Source organism: Mustela nivalis (assembly GCF_964662115.1).
Source record: "Mustela nivalis genome assembly, chromosome: 13".
NCBI classification, from domain to species: Eukaryota; Metazoa; Chordata; class Mammalia; order Carnivora; family Mustelidae; genus Mustela; species Mustela nivalis.
In genome coordinates this window covers 63,113,424-63,137,058 of record NC_139032.1, presented here as the reverse complement: position 1 = coordinate 63,137,058, position 23,635 = coordinate 63,113,424, and the positions used below count along the sequence as shown (strand labels likewise).

Sequence of the window (23,635 nt, the reverse complement as noted above, 5' to 3'; positions counted from 1 at the left end):
TAAGAAACTGCTTCTGTTCCAGAATCTAGGATATTGCATTTAAGTATCAGGTCATCTTGACAGTTGGTAGTTTTGGGGAGTATTGATCAGGTATTTTGTAAAATATTCTCATTTTGGGTTTGTCCGGTGTTTTTTCTTAAGTCTCACACATCTTTGTGAAATCTGTCCTTAGTTATGTCTTGGTTTTGGGTGCTATTCTAAATGGCATTGATTTTTAAATTTAAATTTCTGATTGGTCACTGCTAGAAGTAAAACTGATTTTTGTATATTGATCTTATATCCTGGTACTTAAGAATTCTAATAGGTTTTATGTAAGTACGGTTGGATTTTCTACAAAGACAATTACGTTGTATGCAAACAAAAGTTTTACTTTTGGTGGTCTGTGTGTCCGTACAGTATTCTTTTTGGCAAATGTACCCACTTGCTGCTTTAGTATTAATTTCTCTGATATAGAAGATATATAAAGCTTTCTAGCAAAGGCAGAAGGTGACTTCGGATTGAAGATACCATTCTGCCCACATGCGGCTTGTTCTTATTAATTACCTTCTGGCACTGTGGCAGCCTGCTCTGTCCTGCCCTCTGATACGTTGTCTGTCTTGCTTCTGATGTACTATGTCACTCAGGCTTTCCATCCAAAGTAAGAGTGTTATTCTTGGAAAAGTTCCTATGAAAAGTTTCTAGTCCCATTGCTGGGAAAAAACGATGTATATAATGTTCACTTGGATTTAGATGTGCTTTACACACATTATTTTTGTTATCTTCACCATAGCTCCTTGAGTCAGATAGTGTTATTAATTCATCCAACACAAAATTTTCTGTATATGCCTTTTGAAATGCAATATGCACAGGTTCTAGACATATAGCAATGAACTAGATATACCCAGAAAGGCAAGAGCAGTAAATACACAATTGCTCCTTGTGAAACTTCTCTGAAGAGAGGTGTTGGATGCTATGAGATAATCCAGGTCTGACTTAGTCCCCGGGGGTAGAGAAGGCCTTTTTGAGACAATGCTGTGAGGCCTGAAGACAGAGTAGGAATTTTTAAGGGAAATAGAGGAAGAAGTGTATTTTAGGCATAGAAACTGAAAATTCACCCAACTTCTACGTAAAAATGTCTGCTACAAATTATATTATAGTCTGTTTAAATTATCTCCAGCAGGTCAGTGTATAAACAAAAATGAAATTACATGTATGTGGCGTTATTATTCCTTCCAGTGTGTGGCCCAGCCTCCACTAAGTTAGAATTCTGTTTTCTAATACCAGAACCCCACTGCTTACCAAAGTTCTATACAGTTGGACAAGTTACATGAAAAATCACTAAACTTGAGTCAGTGCTTGTTGCCACAGTGTGTGCGCATATGTGCGTGTGCATGGCAAGAAAGAGAAATCTGGCAATCAGATGTGATAAAAAGTGTTAAATCTAGGTGAGGGTGTACAGGTGCTCACTACATTACGTTTTTATATTTTATGTGAGTTGGAAAATTTTCAAATACAAAGTTGGTATAAAAGTCTGTGAAGGGGCGCCTGGGTGGCTCAGTTGGTTGGACGACTGCCTTCAGCTCAGGTCATGATCCTGGCGTCCCGGGATCGAGTCCCACATCGGGCTCCCAGCTCCATGGGGAGTCTGCTTCTCCCTCTGATCCTCCTCGCTCATGTTCTCTCTACTGTCTCTCTCTCAAATAAATAAATAAAATCTTTGGAAAAAAAAAAAAAAAAAAGAAAGTCTGTGAACCTGGAGCGCCTGGGTGGCTCAGTCTGTGAAGCATCTGCCTTTGGTTCAGGTTGTGATCCCAGGGTCCTGAGATCAAGCCCTGTGTTCGGCTCCTTGCTCAGAGGGGAGTTTGCTTCACCCTCTCCCTTTGCCCCTCTCCCCACCTGTTCTCTCTCTCCCTCTCTCTCCAAACAAATAAATAAATAAAGTCTTAAAAAAAAAAAAGACTCCTAAACCTGTACTTTGTCTTTGGTTAAGGAAAGAGCTAGAAGGAGTGTCTTGTTGCTTGAGAGTTTTCAAGAAAATATGTGTGGAAGAAGCTTGAAATCTGTACAGGTGTGCTGTGCTATTGTTAATTGTAATTTCTGTTTATTTTTACTGTGATAAATGGCCTTTAGCACAGTCATTGAATTTGAAAAGAACTTTCTTGAATAGACTTTTCCTGGCATTTTGAGGGCAACTTAGAGCCACTTAGTGACTTCTGGAAACACCCACAGTTCTGTCAGTGGCTGTCAGAATTTTTCAGTGCAGACCTCCTGTGAGCAGGTCTGGCAGTTGAGGCCATTTTGTTGGTCCTGAAACTGCTGCCTTTCATGAGTTGTTACCTCCTGGGCATGAGCACGTCTGTCTGACCACCAGCTGTCACGGAAGGTAAGATGTGCCTTTGTGAAGAGTCTCCCATTACCAGGTGGCATTTATGCCCATAATTGCAAAGATGACTTATTAGTTAAGAAACAGAATAAATCCCTATCAGTAGGTAAAATTCAGAAAACCCCCTTATCTTATCAATATATGCTGAAAGACTTGACCAAAAAAAAAAAAAAAAGTGTAGGTTCCTGGAAGAAATTAATGTGGCGAAATGTATGAAACAGCCCTGGCTTGCATGAAATTTTTAAAAACTTTAATGACTATTTTATTGCTTCCTAGTTGGTTGCAAGCTTGAAGTGAGGTGTGACCCATATCTGAATTTATTTGTGAAATCTAACTTCACGATAAATTTTGTATATTGTCTTGGGAATTTCTGCCCCTGCTAAGTTACCATTTTTTTTTTTTTATTTTTACTTTATTAGCCCTGTTTAAGAATTAAGGATGAGGGGTACCTGGGTGGCTCAGTCAGTTAAGCATTTGACTCTTTATTTCAGCTCAGGTCATGATCTCAGGATTGTGGGATCGAGCCCCACATCGGGCTCTGCACTGGGCATAGAATGTGCTTGAGATACTCTCTCTCCCTCAGCCTTGCTCCCTCTTCACTCTCTCTCTCTCGCTGTCTCTCAAATAAATAAATAAATCTTTTTAAAAAAGAATTAAGGATGAGGTGAGACTGTAAGGTCAAAAACCAAACAACATAATTATATAACTATTAAAATGTAATGGCTCTAATTTTCACAAAACATTCCAAGTGAATATTTCAGAGTAGTCCCTTTAGGGAGGAAATACATGTACTCATTCCTTAGATTGTGTTGGAAATTCTTTGGGAGTTGTCTTCTATGCCTCTTTCCTAGTTGGTCAGGAAGGCCGATCTCCATGCACGGCCACAGAGCACCCTTCTTTGGTTTGCTGCCTGCATTTTCTTCTCTCTCTCTCCTCTACCTGTGGACTGTTTTCTGCCCTACCTCAACGTCACTTCTTTATATGCCTTTCCTAGGACTTGGTTTGTTCAAATGTTGAGCTAAATAGGCCGAGAACGTAGAATAAGAGAAAGAAGGCAAAGGTAGATATAACGGGCTAATTGCACCCTGTCTGCCCTTTTGCTTCTACGTATGAGCTAGATGCAGCCGCTTTAATCCCCTCTCCTGTCCCCTGACCAAAAAAAAAAAAGCGGGGAGAAGTGGTGGGAACTATGGAAAGAGAATTTTGAACTCAGACTGACACTAGAGTGTCATCCGGAAACTTCCCATGTTTTAAGCTTAGGCATATATTTTTGAAACCCCAGTGTAAAGCTTGTAGCTTAAATAACCCTCATCTTAGGGTTCAAATTTAGTTCACCTTCCGAGCCCCTGACTTCTCCATTTGTTGCATTTAAAGTAGGGAACAGAGTAGGAGGAGAGAAGTAGGAGGAAGAGAAAAAGGGAAAAGGAAGTCAGGGCAATTAAAAGACTCAAGAGGCAGAATGTTATGGAACAACCTGTTCCCCACCTGGTGGGCATCTATATCTGAGTTCTGATGGCAGCAGAGCAGGTGTCCTCACTCACCCTGCACAGGACTCAGGTGTCCAGTTTCATCCATGTCACAGATCTGACAGTCACCCTTTTAGCTTCTCCCGTGTGTGTGTGTGTGGCAGAGGGGAGGGGGGTCCCCTACAAGGAATCTCTACATCTCGGCTGAGGATATATTTATTGCTGACTATCATAGTGGGTTTTTCTTATATTGTATTTTGGGAATCCATACTGGTACTTCTTTTTGGTAAATGTATTATGTATTAAGAGTTTTATGAATTTCATTTAAGCTTCTAGCCTGTGGAAACAATTAGTCGCAATAGTAATCGTAATAGTAATGATGATGATAATAATGATAAAATATAAACTGTGTAATTGAGGGGACCTTGTCTTTTTACCCTTGTGTCCCCAGCACTGGAAGGGTGCCTCACTCGAAGGAGGCGCCCCATTATAGTTGTTGAACAGATGGGTGGATAGATGTAATGAGTAGTAACCAACATTTATGAACTGTTAGTTGTGTAGGTGCTCCATTAAGAATTTCATGTGGATTATCTCATCTCCCAGCAATATGATTCAGTATTTTCTGCAATATTTCATCAAATCTAATTTGTCATTGATTCTAAGGCATTTTTATCTGTAGCTGAAAAAAAAAACTGAGAAAAATTGAACTATAACAGTGCTTTTCACTTAGAAATTTTATCAGGAGAACTATTTTGGACTTAAAGGTTTTTTCGTCATATCATTTGTGTGTATACCTAAAAAGGAAAATAAATTTGTTGAAGTAATCCTGAAAAAATTTCGCATTCGGAATCTGACTATTGTACATCACTTTCTGATTCTGAGTCATTAATTCGTGTGTTTTTTTCTACATAATACTGACTTCTGTGCCATTATGGTAGTGTTTTTTATTCTGCTCTTCCTGGGATTTTCTTCCAAGCTGCTGATACCCATTCTGCAAGTGTTGATACTGGCACTTAACTATTTGACTAATCTCAGAGTTTATATTTTTCTCCATTGAAACATGTCACTGCTTGTTAAGCAACTTCTATTCAAAGTCAGCAAGATATAATCAAAATTTGGGGGGTGTCTGGGTGGCTCAGTCAGTTGAGTGGCTGACTCTTAATTTTGGCTCAGGTCATGATCTTGGGTCCTGTGCTCAGTCGGGAGTCTTGTGCTCAGTCGGGAGTCTGCTTGAAGATTCTTATTCCCTCTGCTCCTTGCGCTCTCTCTCAAGTACATGAATAAATCTTTGAAAAAAATGTTGCCAGTGGTTTTCCCTAGTGGTGGTTGAACTACAAATGGTTCTTGTTTTCTTTGTAATTGTCTGTTTTCCAAAATTTCTACACATACACACAATTCAGTTTGCCCTCGCTTCAGCTGCTGATCATGGACACCTTCTGTGTCCTCCTTGTATGGGGAGTTTGGAAGTTGAATTCATCACTCTTCCTGGTGGTCTTGCTGCCTTAGATGTGGAAAGACTCCTCGATCTGCCCCTGGTGGGACTAGGATCTCTGCTGACCTCCAGTGGCTCTAGGGCGCATGGCATACAGCAAGAGACATTCCAGACATTATTTGCCGGGAAGTGCAAAACATTCACACTCCTGCTAGCATTTTAGGGAAGTACTTTGTCATTGTCCTTGAACTGCGCAGCACTTGCTTCCAAATACCAGAGTTAGTATTACCTGTGTGCCTTCTGGTACAGCTTGAACCTTCTATAGTGGAAATTGAGAAGCTTTTATAAGAGCTATATGTAAATGAGGCATTAAGAATAAGAAAATAATTGTAGACAGCAGTATTGTATTAAAAACAAACTTGCTAAAAGACTCGATCTTAATTATTCTCACCATAAAAAGTGGTAACTACTGAAGTGGTAAGGTGCTAGCTAGTACTACAGTGACAGTCGTATTGCAGTATATAAATAAATTTATCAACATTGTATACCTTCAACTATACAGTGGTATATGTCAAATATATTTCAACTTAAAAACTATAAAAAAGAAAATGTACGCTTAAGAATTCATGTGCACAAAACAGAAGTTGGATGCCTGACTCCTGAGTAAGCTTCTAGGCTTTGTTTATGATTTTTGTTTAGGGCTTTATTTTGTTGTGGTGTTTTGTTGTTGTTGTTTTACCCTTAATGTGGGGAAGGCATGGTTTGGGAACGGAAAAGGGTACAGAGGCAGCAGTGGCCATCATCCCTGAACCAAAAGAACAGTGAGACCTTCCTGTTGAAACCATCTGCCATTGGTAATCACAGTGGGGAGACACACTGCTGAGATGGAGAGGGAGGCAGTTTCCCCGCGGGCGCGTGGAGCCCTGCTGGGCAGGAGTGAGGAAGGTGGGCTGGCGGGCAGGCAGAACCCATCAAGGGAAAGTAAGTGACCATTGAAGCAAAAGTACATGCTAATTTTCTAATCAGAGAGCTGTTAACCTTCTGAAATTTATAATTCCTTTGACAAGCATTTTAACATTTGATCCATCTAGTTAATTAAAAAAATACATTTATTATACCCCTTAAATCATTCTTTGTTATATTGTCAAAATGTCACATTATAATTATCTTAAAATCATTTTTGCCCAAAGCCTGTAAAAAGTCACCTTTATGTCTGAGATTATTGATCAATGTAATTTTAAGGTTTTTGCTTCTTAATAATTAAAAGCCACCTCATTATGCAGCACACCTGCTGCCACAGTGTTGTTTGAGAATTAAGCAGGCAAGTATCTATTCCTCTAATACTCTTCAAGTATTATTTAATTTGTTTCTATCCCTAACTAGAATTTTAAGGCAACCTAAGGGTTGTAATGTTAAAAGTTTGTAAACAGACTCTTGTTATTTCTGCCAGGACTATTGCAGTAGCTTCCTTATTAGTCTCCCTGATTCTCCCTGATTTACCACCAGGTGAATATTTTTAAAGCCCTGTTCTGCTGCTTCAGTGGCTGCTTATCACAGGTAAAATGCAAACTCCATTAACCTAGAATTTAAGCCTCTCTGGAGTCCACCTATAATCTCATTTACTTTACTTCTGGTTTACGCATGTTTGTTATCAGCACACTATTTTCCCATTTTATGCCCACTAATTTAAGAAAGTTAATGACTCCAGCAGTGTCTCTTACTGTCCATTTTCCTACTGATCCTTAGGCCATGAATAGAAAATGGATGTGTCCAGTTAGACTAGTTCCTTCCTTAATGGGTCTACGTCATAAACTTTCTGCCAAATCCTCTGGGGATTAGAAAAATTCTATGGCTTTCTGCTGCCAAGTTAGGCACCAGCTAGGCTAGTTTAGCTTTACTAATATTGAATGTGCACCTGAATTGGACTTTGTAGGAATATCTTCCCTTTGTAGGGCTTGATTTTACTGAATTTAAAAACTTCTAATTATTATTTTGCAAAAAAGGATGGGCAAAATGTTATCTGTTAGTTTTAATTTGTAACTTCTTGATTACAGATGAGCATGTGTTTTTACACATTAACTTGGCTGTGTTTCTTTTATAAATCAACTGGTATCTTTAGCCCGTTTATCTTTCTGGAGGTTCTTTGTTAATGGTTTTCAGGTATTCCAAATATTATTAATTTATCTCTAGTATGTGGCACAGATACCTTCCAGTTTGTCTTAAAAACTCATGGTGTTCTTCAATATCTAAGTGCTTCCTTTGCCTATACAGCTTCAAAATCTGGCAAATATCTTGGCTATGTGTTTGATGCTGATGCAGGCCCTTTCCACAAGTACACGTTTTTTAAGCACCACAAGGCCATGAGGGATATTACTCTATTTTTCTGGCCCAGCCTCCAGCTTCCTGTGCCCCATGCATTTAGTAATGTCCTCAGGGGAGAGCTCATAGTGTGTCTCAGGGTCCTTCCAACCCCCCATAGTTCCCCCAGCCCAGGGGACCATGAAAAGCTTTGCTGAGTTCCCTTTCTGTCTATGCAGGCATGGTCCTGAGCCCTAAATCTGCACAAATTACAGTTTTAATTTTTAAGAGGAATTACATAGGCAGCATATAGGAAAGAAAATAGCCAGTGGGTGATTCTTGCTCACTTAGGAATGGTCTGTTCCTTTCTAAGATTTCGGTTCACTTATTCTTCATTGGTTTCATGGTGTCTGATCTCTTTTAAAATTATGATGTAAAAAAATATATTCTTGGGGTGCCTGGGTGGCTCAGTGAGTTAAGCCTCTGCCTTCGGCTCAGGTCATGATCTTAGGGTCCTGGGATCGAGCCCTGCATCGGGCTCTCTGCTCAGTGGGGAGCCTGCTTCCCCCCCTCCCTCTGCCTGCCCCTCTGCCTACTTGTGATCTCTCTCTCTTTGTCAAATAAATAAATAAAATCTTAAAAAATTAAAAAATATATATTCTTTTCCTAGTCGTCACAGCAGGACCAGTAGATTTCTTCCACCTACTACATCCTACTTGGAAATGGAAATTTTTTTTTTTTAAGATTTTATTTATTTATTTGACAGAGAGAAATCACAAGTAGATGGAGAGGCAGACAGAGAGAGAGAGGGAAGCAGGCTCCCTGCTGAGCAGAGACCCTGAGATCATGACCCGAGCCGAAGGCAGTGGCTTAACCTACTGAGCCACCCAGGCGCCCCGGAAATGGAAATTCTTTAGGAGGCTCCCTTTTGGGTTTTCTATGAACCCAGTAACATCTCCTGCAAGTAATAATATTTTTATTTCTTTTTTAATGTATCTACTCCTTCTTTTTCCACTGACTGGGAACTCCAGTATTGTTCTGTTCTGTGATACAGAAGCCCTAGCAGGCATCTGTGTCTCTTTCCTGATCTCGGCAGGATAGCTTTCAAGTGTTTCACTATCAAGTTGTTTGGTATTTGCTAATTTGGGTACCCTTTATCTGATTAAGGAGGTTCCCTTCTATTTCTAGTTTGCCAAAAAATTTTAAGTGTGAATGGATTTTGAATTTTATCAAATGTTTTCCTGCTGCCTTTGAGAGGTATGGCAGTCCCTCTTATCCGTGGTTTTGCTTTCCATGGTTTCAGTCACCCGTGGCCATATGCAGTTCCCAAGCAGGTGAACTGTCAGGCGGTCTGTAGTAGTCTCACGTAATGTCATTCCTCTCACCTCATCTCTTCACGTAGGCATGTTACCATCTCATATCACCACAGGAGGGGTGAATACAGCACAAGAAGGTATTTTTTGAGAGAGGGAGAGACCATGTTCACATAACTTTTACAGTTTAGTATAATTGTTCTATTTTATTATTTGTTATGCTTAATCTCTTACTCTGCCTAATTCACAAATTAAACTTTATTATAGGTACGTATGTAAAGGAAAAAGCGTAGTATATAGAGGTTTCAGTACTATTCATGGTTTCAGGCGTCCCCTGGGGGTCTTAGAACATATCCTCTGTGGACCAGTGAGGGGGCCACTGTAGTGGAATTTTTCTCTTTTATTCTGTTAAGGTCATGAATTACATCGATCGATTTTCAAACATTAAACTGAAGTGCTGGACTAAATCTAGCTTGTGTGATGTTTTATCCTTTGTACACAGTGCCAAATTTAGTTTAACATTTTCTTTTCAAGTTTTGCATCTGTGTTCCTTAGTAAGACTAAAATATACTTTTCTTTTCTTATCATTTCCTTGTCATATTTGGCAGAAAGATTATGCTGACCTCATAAAATTAGTTGGAAAATGTTCGCTCTTTTTGTATTCTCTGGAATGTTTGTGTTAACAGCATTATTGGCTGCTTAAATTTTTGGTAGAACTTGATGGTGAAGCTTTCTAGCAATGGAGTTTTCTTTGTGGGACAGCTATGGAATATGTATTTAATTTACTTAATAATAATTTTAGGACTGTTTATGTTTTCTATTTATTCTGGTGTTAGTTTGGTAAGTTGTGTCTTAATAAGAATTTTTTGAAATTTTAAAATTTTAATTCCAGTATTGTTCACATATAGTGTCATAATTAATTTCAGGCATACAGTGTAGTGATTCAGCAACTCTACACATTACTCAGGGTTCAGGATGATAGGTGTACTCTGAATTCTCATCCCCTATTTCACCCGTCTACCCGTTCTCCGCCCCTCTGGTAACCATCAGTTTGTTCTCTATAGTTTAGAGTCTATTTCTTGGTTTTGTCTCTCTCTCTGTTTTTTCCTTTACTGATTTGTTTGGTTTCTTGAATTCCACGTATGAGTGAAATCATACGGTATTTGTCTTTCTCTCCCTGATTTATTTTGCTTAGCATTATGTTCTAGCTCCATCCATGTTGTTGCAAATGGCAAGATTTCATTCTTTTTCAATGGCTGGATAATATTCCATTGTATGTATACACCACTTCTCTATCCATTCATCTATCAGTGGACACTTGGTCGGCCTCCATAATTTGGCAGTTGTAAATAATGCTGCAATAAATATAGGGGCGCATATATCCTTTTGAATTTGTGTTTTTGTTTTCTTTGGGTAAATACCCAGTAGTGTGATTATGGGAATGTAGGGTGGTTCTATTTTTAAATTTTTGAGGAACCTTCATATTGTCTTCCATAGTGACTGCACCAGTTTGCTTTCCCACCAACAGTGCAGGAGGATTCCCCTTTCTCCAAATCTTTGCCAACACTTTGTGGGACGTAACCCCCACTGGAACTTAACTATCCTGGTAGGTGTGAGTGATACCCCATTATGGTTTTGATTTGCATTTTCCTGGTGATGAGGGATGTTGAGCATTTTTTCATGTGTTTGTTCGTCAGATGGATGTCTTCTTTGGAGAAATAATGAGAATTAAAAAACTTTACCTAGGGGTGCCTGAGTGGTGCAGTTTGGTTGTGTCCAGCTCTTGCTGTCGGCCCAGGTGGTGGTCTCAGGATTGTTGGGCTCTGCATTCAGCAAGGTATCTGCTTGAGAGTCTTTCTTCCTCTCCCTCTGCCCGTCCCTTCTCATTCTCTCTCTTCTCTCTCAAATAAATAAATCTTAAAAGTAAAAAAAGTTTATCTAAATCTTATTGGCATCATGTTATTGATAGTACTCTCTTCTTATCTGAGTTAAATATTCCTTCTACATTCCTTAAATTGTTTTCTCTCTCATTTTTTCCTCGACCAGTCATTCTAGTGGTTTATCAATTTTATTAGTCTTTGCAAAGAAGCAGATTTTAGCTTTTTGGATCTTCTTTATTGTGTATTTGTTTTCCACTTCATTAATTTTTGCTTTTACCTTTCTCATTCACTCCTTTATCCTTTGTTTTCTGTTTGTTCTTTTTACAGTTTTTTAAGATGAATGCTTAGCTCTTTGTTTTTCAGCCTTTCCCCTCTGACATAATCTATTTTATTATTTTACTTTCAATTATTTATTTATTTATGTATTAAAGATTTTTTATTTATTTATTTGACAGGCAGAGATTACAAGTAGGCAGAGAGGCAGGCAGAGAGAGAGAGGAGGAAGCAGGCTCTCCGCTGAGCAGAGAGCCCGATGCGGGGCTCGATCCCAGGACCCTGGGATCATGACCTGAGCCGAAGGCAGAGGCCCAGGCGCCCCTGACATAATCTGTTTTAATGTCATAAATTCATTCTGCCTATCACTTTGGCTGCATGCTGCAAGTTCTTATAGATATTTTCATTATCACTCGGTTCACATTATTTTCCAGTTTCTCTTGTGGTTTTGTCTCCGATCCATGTCTGCATAGTTTTTAATTCTCATTATGAGTTGAATCATTTGAAAGTTGTTGAGAACTTTTTTGTGACTCATCGTGTTTGTTTTTTATAATGTATACACACCTGTCAAGAACGTGCATTCTGCAGCTTTGGAATATTGTGTTCTGCATGTGTCAGTTCAGTCATGTTTCTTAGATGTGTTGTTCAGTTTCTCCTGACTTTATTGGTTACATTTGTTGTATTGGTTACTGAAAGGTGTTAATTTCCTGCCGTGATTATAGATTTGTCTTTATAGTACTGTAAATTTTTACTTTATATATTTCTAGACTTATTTGATATATATAAATTCAGAATTGTTGCATCTGCCTGGGAAATTGGACTTTTTATTATGAAGGATCCCTCTTGGTTTCTAGCTTTTTGCCTTAATGTATACTTACTTACTATTCATATAGCTATACAAGATTTCTCTCTTTTTTTTTTTTTTCAGGTTTTATTTATTTGACAGAGAGAGATGGATCACAAGCAGGCAGAGAGGCAGGCAGAGAGATGGGGGAAGCAGCTCTCTGCTCAGCAGAGAGCCTGTGTGGGGCTCGATCCCAGGACCCTGAGATCATAACCTGAGGCTTAACCCACTGAGCCCCCCAGGTGCCCCACAAGATTTCTTTTGGTTAGTTTTTGCACAGTATATTTTTCCCTAGTCTTCTTCTTTCAAGCTTTGAGCATCCTTATGATGTGTATTTTATAAGGATATGTAGTTAGATTTTACTTTTTGCACCTTGATCAAAGATCACTTCTGTAGGTATATGTAGATCAATTTCTGGACTCTATTCCATTGATCTGTTTGTCTGTCTGTATGCCAGTAACACATTGTCTGGAGTCCTGTAGCTTCACAGTAAGTGTTGAAGTCCACTGGTATAAGCCCTCTGGTTTTGTTCATCAGGGATATTGGTAATTTTCTTAAAATGTCTTTGTCTGGTTTTGCAATCAGGTTAATACTGGCCTCATATAATGAGTTGGAAAGTGAACACTTCTCTTCAATTTTTAGGAAAACTTTGTGCAAAAATGTAATTATTTCTTCCTTAACTATTTGGTTGGATTAGCTAGTTCTCATCATGGATTTTTGCTGGTACAGGGCTTTTACTTAATTTTCTCAATTTTCTGTTTGTATCCTTTTTTCTCTGATGCTGAAAATCTTGACTCTTAATGGCATTAGCATAATTATTCATGTACTTTATGTGTGTTTATTTCAAAATAACAATGCTAGTATTAAAATTTCCTTAAAACTAATTTTATTTTACTATTAAAAATAGTAAAATAGTTCCAGAGTTAAGGTATGAAACCAGGGTATGGTCAAGGAAATCTAAATTCTACCTCTGACCTTTTCTTGCTTTTTCTCCTATTGGTGGTGTAATTTTGGAGGGAGGAGGAGAATGGGCACAAAGATTATGTATTAAAAAAAAAATATATATATATATACACACACACACACACACACATTTGCTGCTACCCACACACACATACACACGTATAATGTGTGTATGTGTGTGTGTGTGTTTATATTTCTTTCCCAAGTTTCTTCTTATACAAAATGACATACCTATACCCATCTTTCTGTACCTGGCTTTTTTGACTTAACAGTTTATCTTGGAGATGGCTCCTTAGCTGCATAAAGACATCTTTTTCATCCCTTTACATAACAGCCTAGTACTTCCCTGTATGGGTGTACCTTCTGTATTTAAGCAGTCCTCTCTTGATGGTATTTGGGAAGAAATAGTAACTTTTTTTTTTTTAATTTTATTTATTTATTTGACAGAGAGAGATCACAAGTAGGCAGAGAGGCAGGCAGAGAGAGAGAGGAGGAAACAGGCTCCCTGCTGAGCAGAGAGCCCGATGCGGGACTTGATCCCAGGAGCCTGAGATCATGACCTGAGCCGAAGGCAGCGGCTTAACCCACTGAGCCACCCAGGCGCCCAAGAAATAGTAACTTTTATAAAGACATTTTCCATATTCCAGACCACAGCACTGTGGCACTGGCCAGTAGAATTATTTAACCTCATGTGACAGTATTTTTATTAAAACGGTTTTCGATTCTACATCATTGCAGACATTCCCTATGTGGTGTTCTGGGGACTGAAGGGTCTTTTCATTAAGAAGCTGAAGTTCCTACTTTTTTTTTTTTTTAAGATTTTATTTATTTATCAGAGAGAGAGGGGGGCGGGGAGAGAGCAAGCACAGGCAGACAGAATGGTAGGCAGAGGCAGAGGGAGAAACAGGCTCCCTGCCGAGCAAGGAGTCTGATGTGGGACTCGATCCTAGGATGCTGGGATCATGACCTGAGCCGAAGGCAGCTGCTTAACCAACTGAACCACCCAGGCGTCCCTGAAGTTCCTACTTTTTATTGTATCTCTGGGCTGGTGTTTTTAGCCTTCGTGGCCTTTGCCTTACAGCAGGCGCTTCTGTTTATCTTAAAAGACTTCTGCTTGCTGACGAAGCACACCCACCCCTCTGTTTGCAGCACCAACGTAACCTCATTAATTCCTTGTTCAGGTGATAGAACCCACCATTCTTACAACACCTCAAGGATGGTTTTCTCATTATAACCCATCAGGCTGAAAAAGTAATACATCCACTAGTCTTCTGCTTCAAGAAGTACCTGCTTCTAAATACATTAGTGTCTATATTAAGTATGTGTATATTAAGATACCTTAATATTATTTCAGATTTCTGTGATTTGGTGAATAAAGTACTCTCTTTGGCCTCATACCAGTGGGTCCCTTCTTTTGCTTAGGTGTGTCTTCTGTTCAAAGGATTTTAGTAGTCAAGCACTATTTTCTCCTTTATAGATGTTCCATGGAGTTTACTGAAATGTGCTGTTAGTTACTGAGAACCCATATTCGTACATAACCCCTAACACATCGGTTTAGCTCTCTGATTGTTTATCCTAGAGAAAACACGAATATACCGGGACTTAACCAAATACTGTAAGTACTTTTCCCTCTTCCTGAGCCATACAAAGACCTTAAAATACTTAGGATCATTAACCTGCTCGTCACCTCTCCTACCCCAGCTTATATGCTCTTGGTGTCATCATGTGTTTAGTTTGTGTCAGACCCCACAAGGTGTAGCTGTCATTGTTTTGTATAGTCCGTATTCACTTAGATTTTTAAAGCTGCTATACTGAGTATAATTGACGTACAGTGAACTACATATTTAAACTGTACAAATAGATAATTTTGACCTACGTATACACCCATGAAACTGTCAGCACACATATGTATATATTCTCTAGTACACTTGTTTCTACCATAGAATCTCTTTGAAAATTAAGGTGGTCAGCAAAGCCTTATTGCTGTTCTGTTGGTTTTGTTTTGTAGCTACTAGAAATGCAAGGCGGGGTAAGAGAATTGTCAGGATTTCTTGTGCCCCCATTTTAGAATTCTGCCCTCATTTAACAACTCAGTTAAGAAAACAAAATGTGGGACACCTGGGTGGCTCAGTCGGTTATGTGGCTGCCTTCAGCTCAGGTCATGATCCCAGGGCCCAGGGATTGAGCCCCGTATCGGGCTCCCTGCTCAGTGGGGAGCCTGCTTCTCCCTCTCCCATTTCCCCTGCTTGTGTTCCTTCTTTTGCTGTCTCTCTCCCTCTGTGTAAAATAAAATAAAATAAAATAAAAACAAAAATGTCACCTTGGGCTTCTTCAGTCCACTCTCTGATCCCCTCCATTTTAAAAATTCATTGTATCTTTTATCATTTTCATCCATGTGAGTAGTATGGCGTTTGAGCTTTTCCAGTGCCTAGAAAATATTGATTTCTCATATTTGCCACCTCTTGGAAAGAGCAGCAGAAATATTTAAAGGTTTTCACATCCTGATTGAATCTATATCTTAGTAATTGTGATTTCTGCAAATGAGATCAGTATACATTTTGATTTAGGTTCTTATTTTTAGACTCTACATACTAATTTTACGGGTGTGCGTGTGTATGTATGTGCGTGTGTTTTCTTTTTAAAATCCTCAATGCCTGAGAATATACTGATAGGTCATACAAAGGGACTTTTTTTTTTTTTTATTGTTTAGTGTATACTGCTGACTTTTGGGGTTTTATTCTATTAGCTTACACAAAATTTGTATATTTGGATTATAAATTATTCTTCTACTAGACAAAGAATCTAATATTTTTATCCTTTAAGCATAGTTTTAAATTTAATTTTCCTTTATTAAATGATGTAAGAGATCCTCACAAGTGTAAAGTGAGTTGAATAACTTCTCAAAATGGGAATTTTGCACATTCTAATTTTCTGACTATAATACTTACTAACACTAAACTTATTGGGTCATGCATTTGTATTATTTCATTTAGTCCTTAATACAATCCTGTGTAGTAGAAATTATTTTCCTTATGTGACAGATGAGACATTAAGGCAGAGATAGTTGATAGAACTTACAAATTCATACAGCCAATAAATAACAAATTTGGGATCTAAACCAGGCAACATATGTCCAGAGCCTGGCCTTTTAATCGATATAAACTTGCCATGATTGATTTTTTTCTCTGACATTGTGAAGGAATTATATGAACCAAAATATTCTCACTAAATTATTGTAGGAGTTTTGACTGTTGGATTCATGGGCTCACCTAGACACAAATACAAGAATGAAGTTAACTTTGTTTTTCATTCTTTTAGCTGATATAGCCCAGAGATATAGGATAAGCAAATACCCAACCCTCAAATTATTTCGTAATGGGATGATGATGAAGAGAGAATACAGGGGCCAGCGCTCAGTGAAAGCTCTTGCAGATTACATCAGGCAACAAAAAAGCGACCCTGTTCAAGAACTTCATGACTTAGCAGAAATCACCACTCTTGATGTAAGTTGTTAACTTTTACTGAATCAAATGAACATGCCTGTTTAATTAATGTAAACAAAGTCTAATGTAATCAAAGAATCTGGACATTTTCTTGGAGTTCATTGCAATGGATCTGACATCTACAGACTTAGCAAGTTGAATTTTTCTTGAATTAATTCTCAAGTGAAATGCTCATGTTTTACTGAATCTTTGGATAAAATATGTAGCATACAGTAGAGCTGCACTAATTTAAATTAATCAAAGGCAAAGCAAAGCTTGAGTTGTGAAGACATTGTCAGGCATACACAACCAGAGTTTGCCTATCTTCCTTAGTGGAGACACTCAGGATATCTGCACTAATGACTCCTCTGTTAGCTCTTTGTTTAACTTTTAGGGTCCTCTAAAATAGTCCTCCTTAATAAAAACCCTTCCCATTGTATACTAAGTAGTGTTTAAAGAAAAAAAAAAAAGGTACGGAGTTGTCATTGTCAGGTTTGAGATTTGACTTTTACCCTGCTTCCACGCTAAGAAGTTAGGCTTTCATGGGTCCTATCAGAAGACACAAGGCTCCTGGGTCAGAGATAAAGGACTTCATTGCTTACATCCCTGCAAACAACGGGAGCATGTTTGTGTTCGTCTCCCCCTCCCCACCCCCGAGTCCTGTGGAGGTGACATGGAGGGTCCAGATGGATACCTGCACATGCCATGGGTTCTGTGGTGGAAGAACTGGCCTCGGAGATCTGTGGTTTCTGACCCAGCCGCGAGCATAACCCTGAGGGACGGCCTGGGTAAAGAGTGGTCAAGGTCCTACATTTAGCTGCACCTGCCTGTGTAGGAGTGTGAGAGACCCATGGAGGAGTCTCTACCAACAGTCACACGTTATGAATCGATTTATTGTTTGAAGAATAGTCACCTTACTTTGGAGTTCCTCACCTTATTTTGTAAAAGATTTTCATCGATCAGTTTAAATAAAATGCTAGAAGGAAATGTTTATGATTATATTAGATGGGAGGTGAGATTGTTTTCAACCTAATGTAATCTTTAATAGTTTTGGACTAGGTATTAAAATCCAAATATGTATTTATAGTGCTACGCCATTTGTAGATAATGGAATAACAGCGGGGTGAATGAAATAACATGTTTATAGCATCACTAGATATGTTTGCAAAATAATTACATACTTTATTTTACAGCGCAGCAAAAGAAATATCATTGGATATTTTGAGCAAAAGGATTCAGAAAACTATAGAGTTTTTGAAAGAGTAGCAAATATTTTGCACGATGATTGTGCCTTCCTTTCTGCATTTGGGTAAGTGTCTTAACTGAGAATGTGTTACTGGCTCTCCTTGGCTGCCATGTGACATTCTTGTGTGTGGTTATTTTCTGAAGATGATCTCTCCAGACGTGATCTCCATTCCCTTACAGTCACCAACTAGTCTTCCTTACACATATCTTTGACTTCTTTTTAAGAGTTTAAAAGTCTGTTTATTCTTTCTGTACTGTATTCTGTTTCAGAGTATGGGTGAATGGAAAAGAATGGACAAGTTAACAACTACCTCTCATGCTTTTATTCATCTCATTTACTAACACTGTTTTGTGTTCACACAAAGTACTAACTTGGGGTTTCCAAACTGAAACAACTCCTAGTCTTTCTCATGAAGAAGCATGGGCTTCGTTGTCTTGATTAATCTTTGGCTCTCTACCACCTTTTCTGCTGTCTTCCCTGTTCCAGAGGAAGAGTACTTCAAGGTTAGCCTCTTTCCTCCTGTGTTTGTGACCATCCCTCCCGGATCCTCTGTGACGTTCATCCAGCAGTTGTCCTCGCTCTCCTGTGTTTTCACACTGACCATTTTCATGACCTATTTTCTTTTGCCAAAAACATGATTCTCTCTTTCCTGAGTTTTCTCTTCTGTGTCTTGAGCTATAATCTGGTATCTTTCTTTTCATTTCTAAATTTTTCAAAGGTTAGTTTATGGTTGGCCACCTTGAATTTCTTAAACCCCAACCAGTGAAAAATCCTTATCCTTTGGAAAGCCAGCTTTTGCCTGTGTGACTCTCATGTGACTTCTCTCTGCACAGTCAAAAACGACTTTAATTGCTAGGTCCAGTGGCCTTTCTTCAGTCTTTAATCTTCTTCGGTTTCTCAGAAGGCTGGGACAATCAGCTACCCGGGCCTTTTTCTGCTGTGTCTACACTTAGGCTACCTTGAATCCCCCTGGCTTGCTCCTTATTTTTCTGACTTGCCCTCCTGTTTTTTCCTTTATCTCTCAAAATGGTATTCTGTAGTTCTTCCCCTTTTCACTGGGGGTTATCGCCCTTGTCCTCTGACTTTGGCAGTGTGATTTCTCTCTTTGCTTTGGCCCGTGAGTGTTAGACTCCATTTTAGTGCCTAACTTGAGTAGATTCCAGGTTTCTGGCACAGTCTGTCCTTTCCATTTTGTGACCTTTGTCCTTGTTGTAATGCTTATGTAAATTTTATGTGTGTTTTCTTGTGAACACTATCAGTGATTTTGGGACATCAGTGTAGGAGTAAATAACAGAGAACTTCTTCTGGCCCCACGGTCCCCCGCTTTGTGTGCGGCTGCTCTCCGGCCACACGGGCCCCTTGCTGGCTTCCTCAGACACAGTGGGCGCTTTTGCGCGGGGCCCTCGCCCTTACTGTCTTGGTGTCCAAAGTGCTTCTCCTTGATCTCATCTCCTCAGGAAGAGCTTTCCTGGTAACTATCTATAAAATAGCACTGCCATCATCCAACTTGTCATTCTTCTGCCACTTAGTTTTCTTCAGAATACCTTTTTATGAGTGTTTGATCATAAAATAAATGTATCTATTTGCTTCTCTTATTACCAAAATGAAAGCCTCGTGAGAACATAGGTGCTGTCACTTTTGGTTACTGCTGTGTACCTAGTGCCAAGACCATACCTGGTACAAGGAAGTGCTTAGTAAATAGTGAGTGAGTGAATGAATGAATGAATGAAAGGAGCATGTTCTTCCTTTTCGTTCAGTCTTGGTTAAGATCCCTTGTTACCTCCCTCCTGTACTGCTTTAGTCAGAAACTAGAGATAAATCAGTGTTCAAGTAACCCAAATATAATTTAGAGAGACAAAAAAGTTGCCATTCAAATAAGTATTTGTTGTGTTCACTCACCAAACATTTATTGGGCACCTATTGTGTGCTGGATACTGTACTGAGGCATAGGAAACAATGGTGAACAAATAAAACAAAAAAATTGGTTATTGGAGAATTATATTCTAATGATGGAGATGATTTCAGTTCATCTACTTTTTTTTTTTTTTTAATAAGTTTTGGTTTTAAAGAGTAAAAAGTAGAGAATTCTGATTGAGTCTGACTTAGAAGCAAGTAATGTTTTTGTGATTGATCTATATGAACACATTAATGACCTTGATCCCCAGTTACTGGAAGCAGTCTGGTGTCAAAAATAGCTTTTTGGTGCTAAAACTGCCAATCCAAACTTATAAAATATTGAGTCACAAAAACAGCTAACTAAAATTTTCCTTTTAAAAAAAAATCTGCCTCATATTAAAGTTTTCCTTTAAGTACATGCATTTGTTGGTATTGCATAGTCTTACGAGGAGGAAAGATGATGACGGGTATATATTTCAAGTCATTATTATACATACATTGCAAAACAGTCAGCCAATTCTGTTTCATTCAAGTATAACACTGCTATTATTATTCTTAAAAAGTATTATTACTACTACTTTCTTCTCTTAGAGCTGTTTCAAAACCAGAAAGATACAGTGGAGACAACATAATCTACAAACCACCAGGGGTAAGTTGTTATTTCTTAGTGTGTATAATTTTAAATATAATTTAAATACATGTATAATCTATAGTTTTATACTTGTTAATTCACAGAATCATTGAATTTTAGTGTAGGAAGGAACCTTAAGGCATCATCTCGTACTAATTCAAACCTTTCGAAGTAAAGATGGGGACACCTAGGCCCAAAGTTACATAGGGATTTAGTGGCCAAGCTGGGACTAGAGATCTCCTGATCCCAGGCCTTATCCATCTCTCTCTTTTACATTCATTATGAGACCCAAATTCCAAAAAATGATTCAGTGGTCTGTGATTATCACTTCTACCTGGGTCCCACCAGCCAAGCTCCCAAGTCCTCTGGGATTTAAATTAACCTGATACTTGCCAGACAACAGGGAGCAACTAGGTTGCTTTTAAGCCTTGGCTAAGAAGTTAAGTGTATCTAAACTTGGAAGCAGGTCCTTAGGGCCAGACGATGGTAGCCATAACCAAGAGGCAAAAATCATGGTGTTTGTCACCTCAGTTGACCTGCTGGTCTGTCATTGCAATTTTTTGTACACGCTCAAATGGAAAACTGTTGGTATTTTTTTGATTCATAGTTTTATTTTAATGTTATTTGCAGTGTCTTGATACACTAAAGGTTTTGATTTTTATGTAGTCCTGTGAATGAATTTTTTGCTTAGAAAGCTCATTTCCCATTCTGAATTCAGATAACTGTTTGCCTGTATTTTCTGCAAGTGCATTTCATTAATAGTAGGTTATGTAGTGTGACTATCTCCAGATTATCAGAATCCAGTACCATTGGCTCATAATTGCACGGGCTCGGAATGGGACTCCATTTTAGTGTCCAATCTGCTGCCTTTCTAGGTGTGTAACTCCAGGAAAGTCTCTTAGTTTCTCTGTCCTTTGGTTTGTTCATTCATAAAAATAGCTGTGATTACACGAGTCCTTGCCTTATGGGGATGTTTCAGGGATTCACATAGTGAACACATAGAAAGTGCTTACAACAAATAGCGCTTGTAAGTCTACTTACAAGTATACAGTAAGTTTACTCAGTTAGCGGCAGCTATTATTTTTGTTGTCATTTTAAGCACTTCATTAATACTGATTTTGAGTGAATTGTGGAAAGAGATACTGTAGGTAAGTAATATTAGAGATAGCAATGCCTTAGATTTATATATATATAGTATCTTTTATTTCTCAAGGCCTTTTCCTTGGAGGTTTCCAAATTTTCTTCTAACATTTTTAACTCTAAGGGATAGCTGAGTTAATTAATTTGGATAATTCTTTTTCACAATGCCCACCATTGGTGAAGATACATCAGTAACTAAACGAGGGTTCCGCGCGAAAGCGCCCACACTGTGTCTGAGGAAGCCAGCAAGGGGCCCGTGTGGCCGGAGAGCAGCCGCACACAAAACAATTAATTGACTCAGATCTAAGGAAAAGCAGAAGGCTTAAACATCATGGGTTGGTTAACTAGGCCTCTGATAAATACAGCATTTTACAGCTCTCTTTCTTGGAAGTTCCATGGTTTTTGTTTTTGGAGGGGGGCGTTTCGCTTGATTTTTGTACACCCTGTAGATTTTCTCATAGTTGGCTTTGAGAATGTGTTTTTGCTAGCACAGGTTAGATTTAATTATTTTTCCCTGCTTTTGTAACAGCATTCTGCTCCAGATATGGTATACTTGGGATCTATGACAAATTTCGATGGGACTTACAATTGGATTCAAGATAAATGTGTTCCTCTTGTTCGAGAAATAACATTTGAAAATGGAGAGGTATGACTTTCTGATGTGTGTTGTCTTTAATTCAGATTTCTGAAAGAGCAAGCTTCCTCCAGCTCTCTTACTATTTGCTACACATTTACCACTTGGGACAATCATACAGTGAACAGAAATATGTCATAGCCATTTCTGTAATAGAGGCCGTTGGTTCTTAGCCTTTGTAGTCCCAGAACCCTTCTCCATTGCATTTCTAGCAGTAGCCTTGAAAAGGAGTTGGACCATGCCTCTCAGGTGATTCTGATACTCCCCCTTGGTTAAGGGGATGCCTTATAGAAGCAGTGCTGTACAGATTTTAGTTAGAATTAATTATATTAGTTAGAATTAATTTTGCCATAAAAAGGTTTTTCTGATTCCTGTCTATCCTAAAAGATGAAATCGTGTTCTTTCATCATAGTAATGAAAGCAGTTATCAGATGGTATCTTATAACTGTCCTCAGCGATCCCATGCTCCTGAAATAAAGTCCATCCAAACTCTTACAGCTCCCACGAAAACAAAACACAAAAGTCTAATATTGGAGGAACACGTACAAAGAGCTGTGTTGTCTATGAGGCACATGAGAGAGCTGTGCATTACACATGGAAGAATTTTAAGTGTATCGTTCAGGTTTTAAATATATAGTTGAAATTTTCACATAGCTATATAACCACCACCTCGTCAGGGGTCGGCAGTTCTGTCGAGAGTCAGGTGCTGAATATTTTAGGCTCTGCATATGTGGTCCAGAAGCAGCCTTGTATGACGTCTGGGCCCGTGTGGGGACGTTGCAGTAAAGCTTGCTTGCTTGCATCTTTCCTGGTTTGTCAAGGGAACGTCCGGCTACTTTTCTCGGTTCTCTAGGCTTTGCGTATGTTTAGCTGAATGTATTTGTTTATTGCTTTAGCTTATTTAGTCCTCAGAGGCCCAGAAAGATTTAGTAACTTGTCACAATTACTCATCTGCTTTGGTAGTTCTTTCTCTCTCTCTTTTTTTTTCAAAATGTACATTCTCTTCTTTATATTTTAATTAATTGACTTTTGAAATTATGGTATAATTAACATAGTTTCTATTAGTTTCAAGTGTGCAGTACAGTGATTCAGTAGTTCCATACATCACCCCATGCTCACCACAAGTGCAATGCTTAATTCCTAGTACCTGTTTCACCGACCCCCCACCCCTTCCTTCTGCTAACCATCAGTGTGGTCTCTGTAGTTAAAAGAGTTTGTTATTTGATTCGTGTCTCTTTTCCCCTTTGCTCATTTGTTTCTTAAATTCCACACTTGAATGAAATCCTAGTATTTGTCTTTCCCTGACTGATTTTACTTAGCCGTATACCCTCTAGATCCATCCATGTTGTTTCAGATGGCAAGATGTCATTCTTTTTATGGCTGAGCAATATTGCAGTGTGTGTACATATACATAAGTGTATGCACACATAACATACACATAATACATATACCACCATATATATATAAGAGGTGGCATGCATATATATGTGTGTGTATATGTGTGTGTGTGTGTGTGTGTGTGTATGCATATATATATGCATGCCACCTCTTCTTTATCCATTTACTTGTAGATGGAACTTGGGTTGTTTCCATAGATAGTTTGGCTGTTGTAAGTAATACTGCAATAAACATAGGGGTGCATATGTCTTTTCAAATTAGTGTTTTTGTTTTCTTTGGATAAATACCCAGTAGTGGAATTACTGGGTCATATGGTGATTCTATTTTTAATTTTTTAAAGAACATCCATACTGTTTTTTACTTCGGCAGTTCTTACA

General features: G+C 38.6%; 1 protein-coding gene across 1 annotated transcript in view; it reads left to right on the top strand.

Moving 5' to 3' along the window:
• Positions 1–23,635, top strand: part of ERP44 (endoplasmic reticulum protein 44) — a 93,568-nt gene that overhangs the window by 46,590 nt on the left and 23,343 nt on the right. The window contains exons 5-8 of the mRNA XM_082696781.1: positions 16,150–16,334; positions 17,507–17,622; positions 20,047–20,104; positions 21,756–21,872. Coding sequence (XP_082552907.1) covers positions 16,150–16,334; positions 17,507–17,622; positions 20,047–20,104; positions 21,756–21,872 — 476 coding nt within the window. The remainder of the gene's footprint in view (positions 1–16,149; positions 16,335–17,506; positions 17,623–20,046; positions 20,105–21,755; positions 21,873–23,635) is intronic.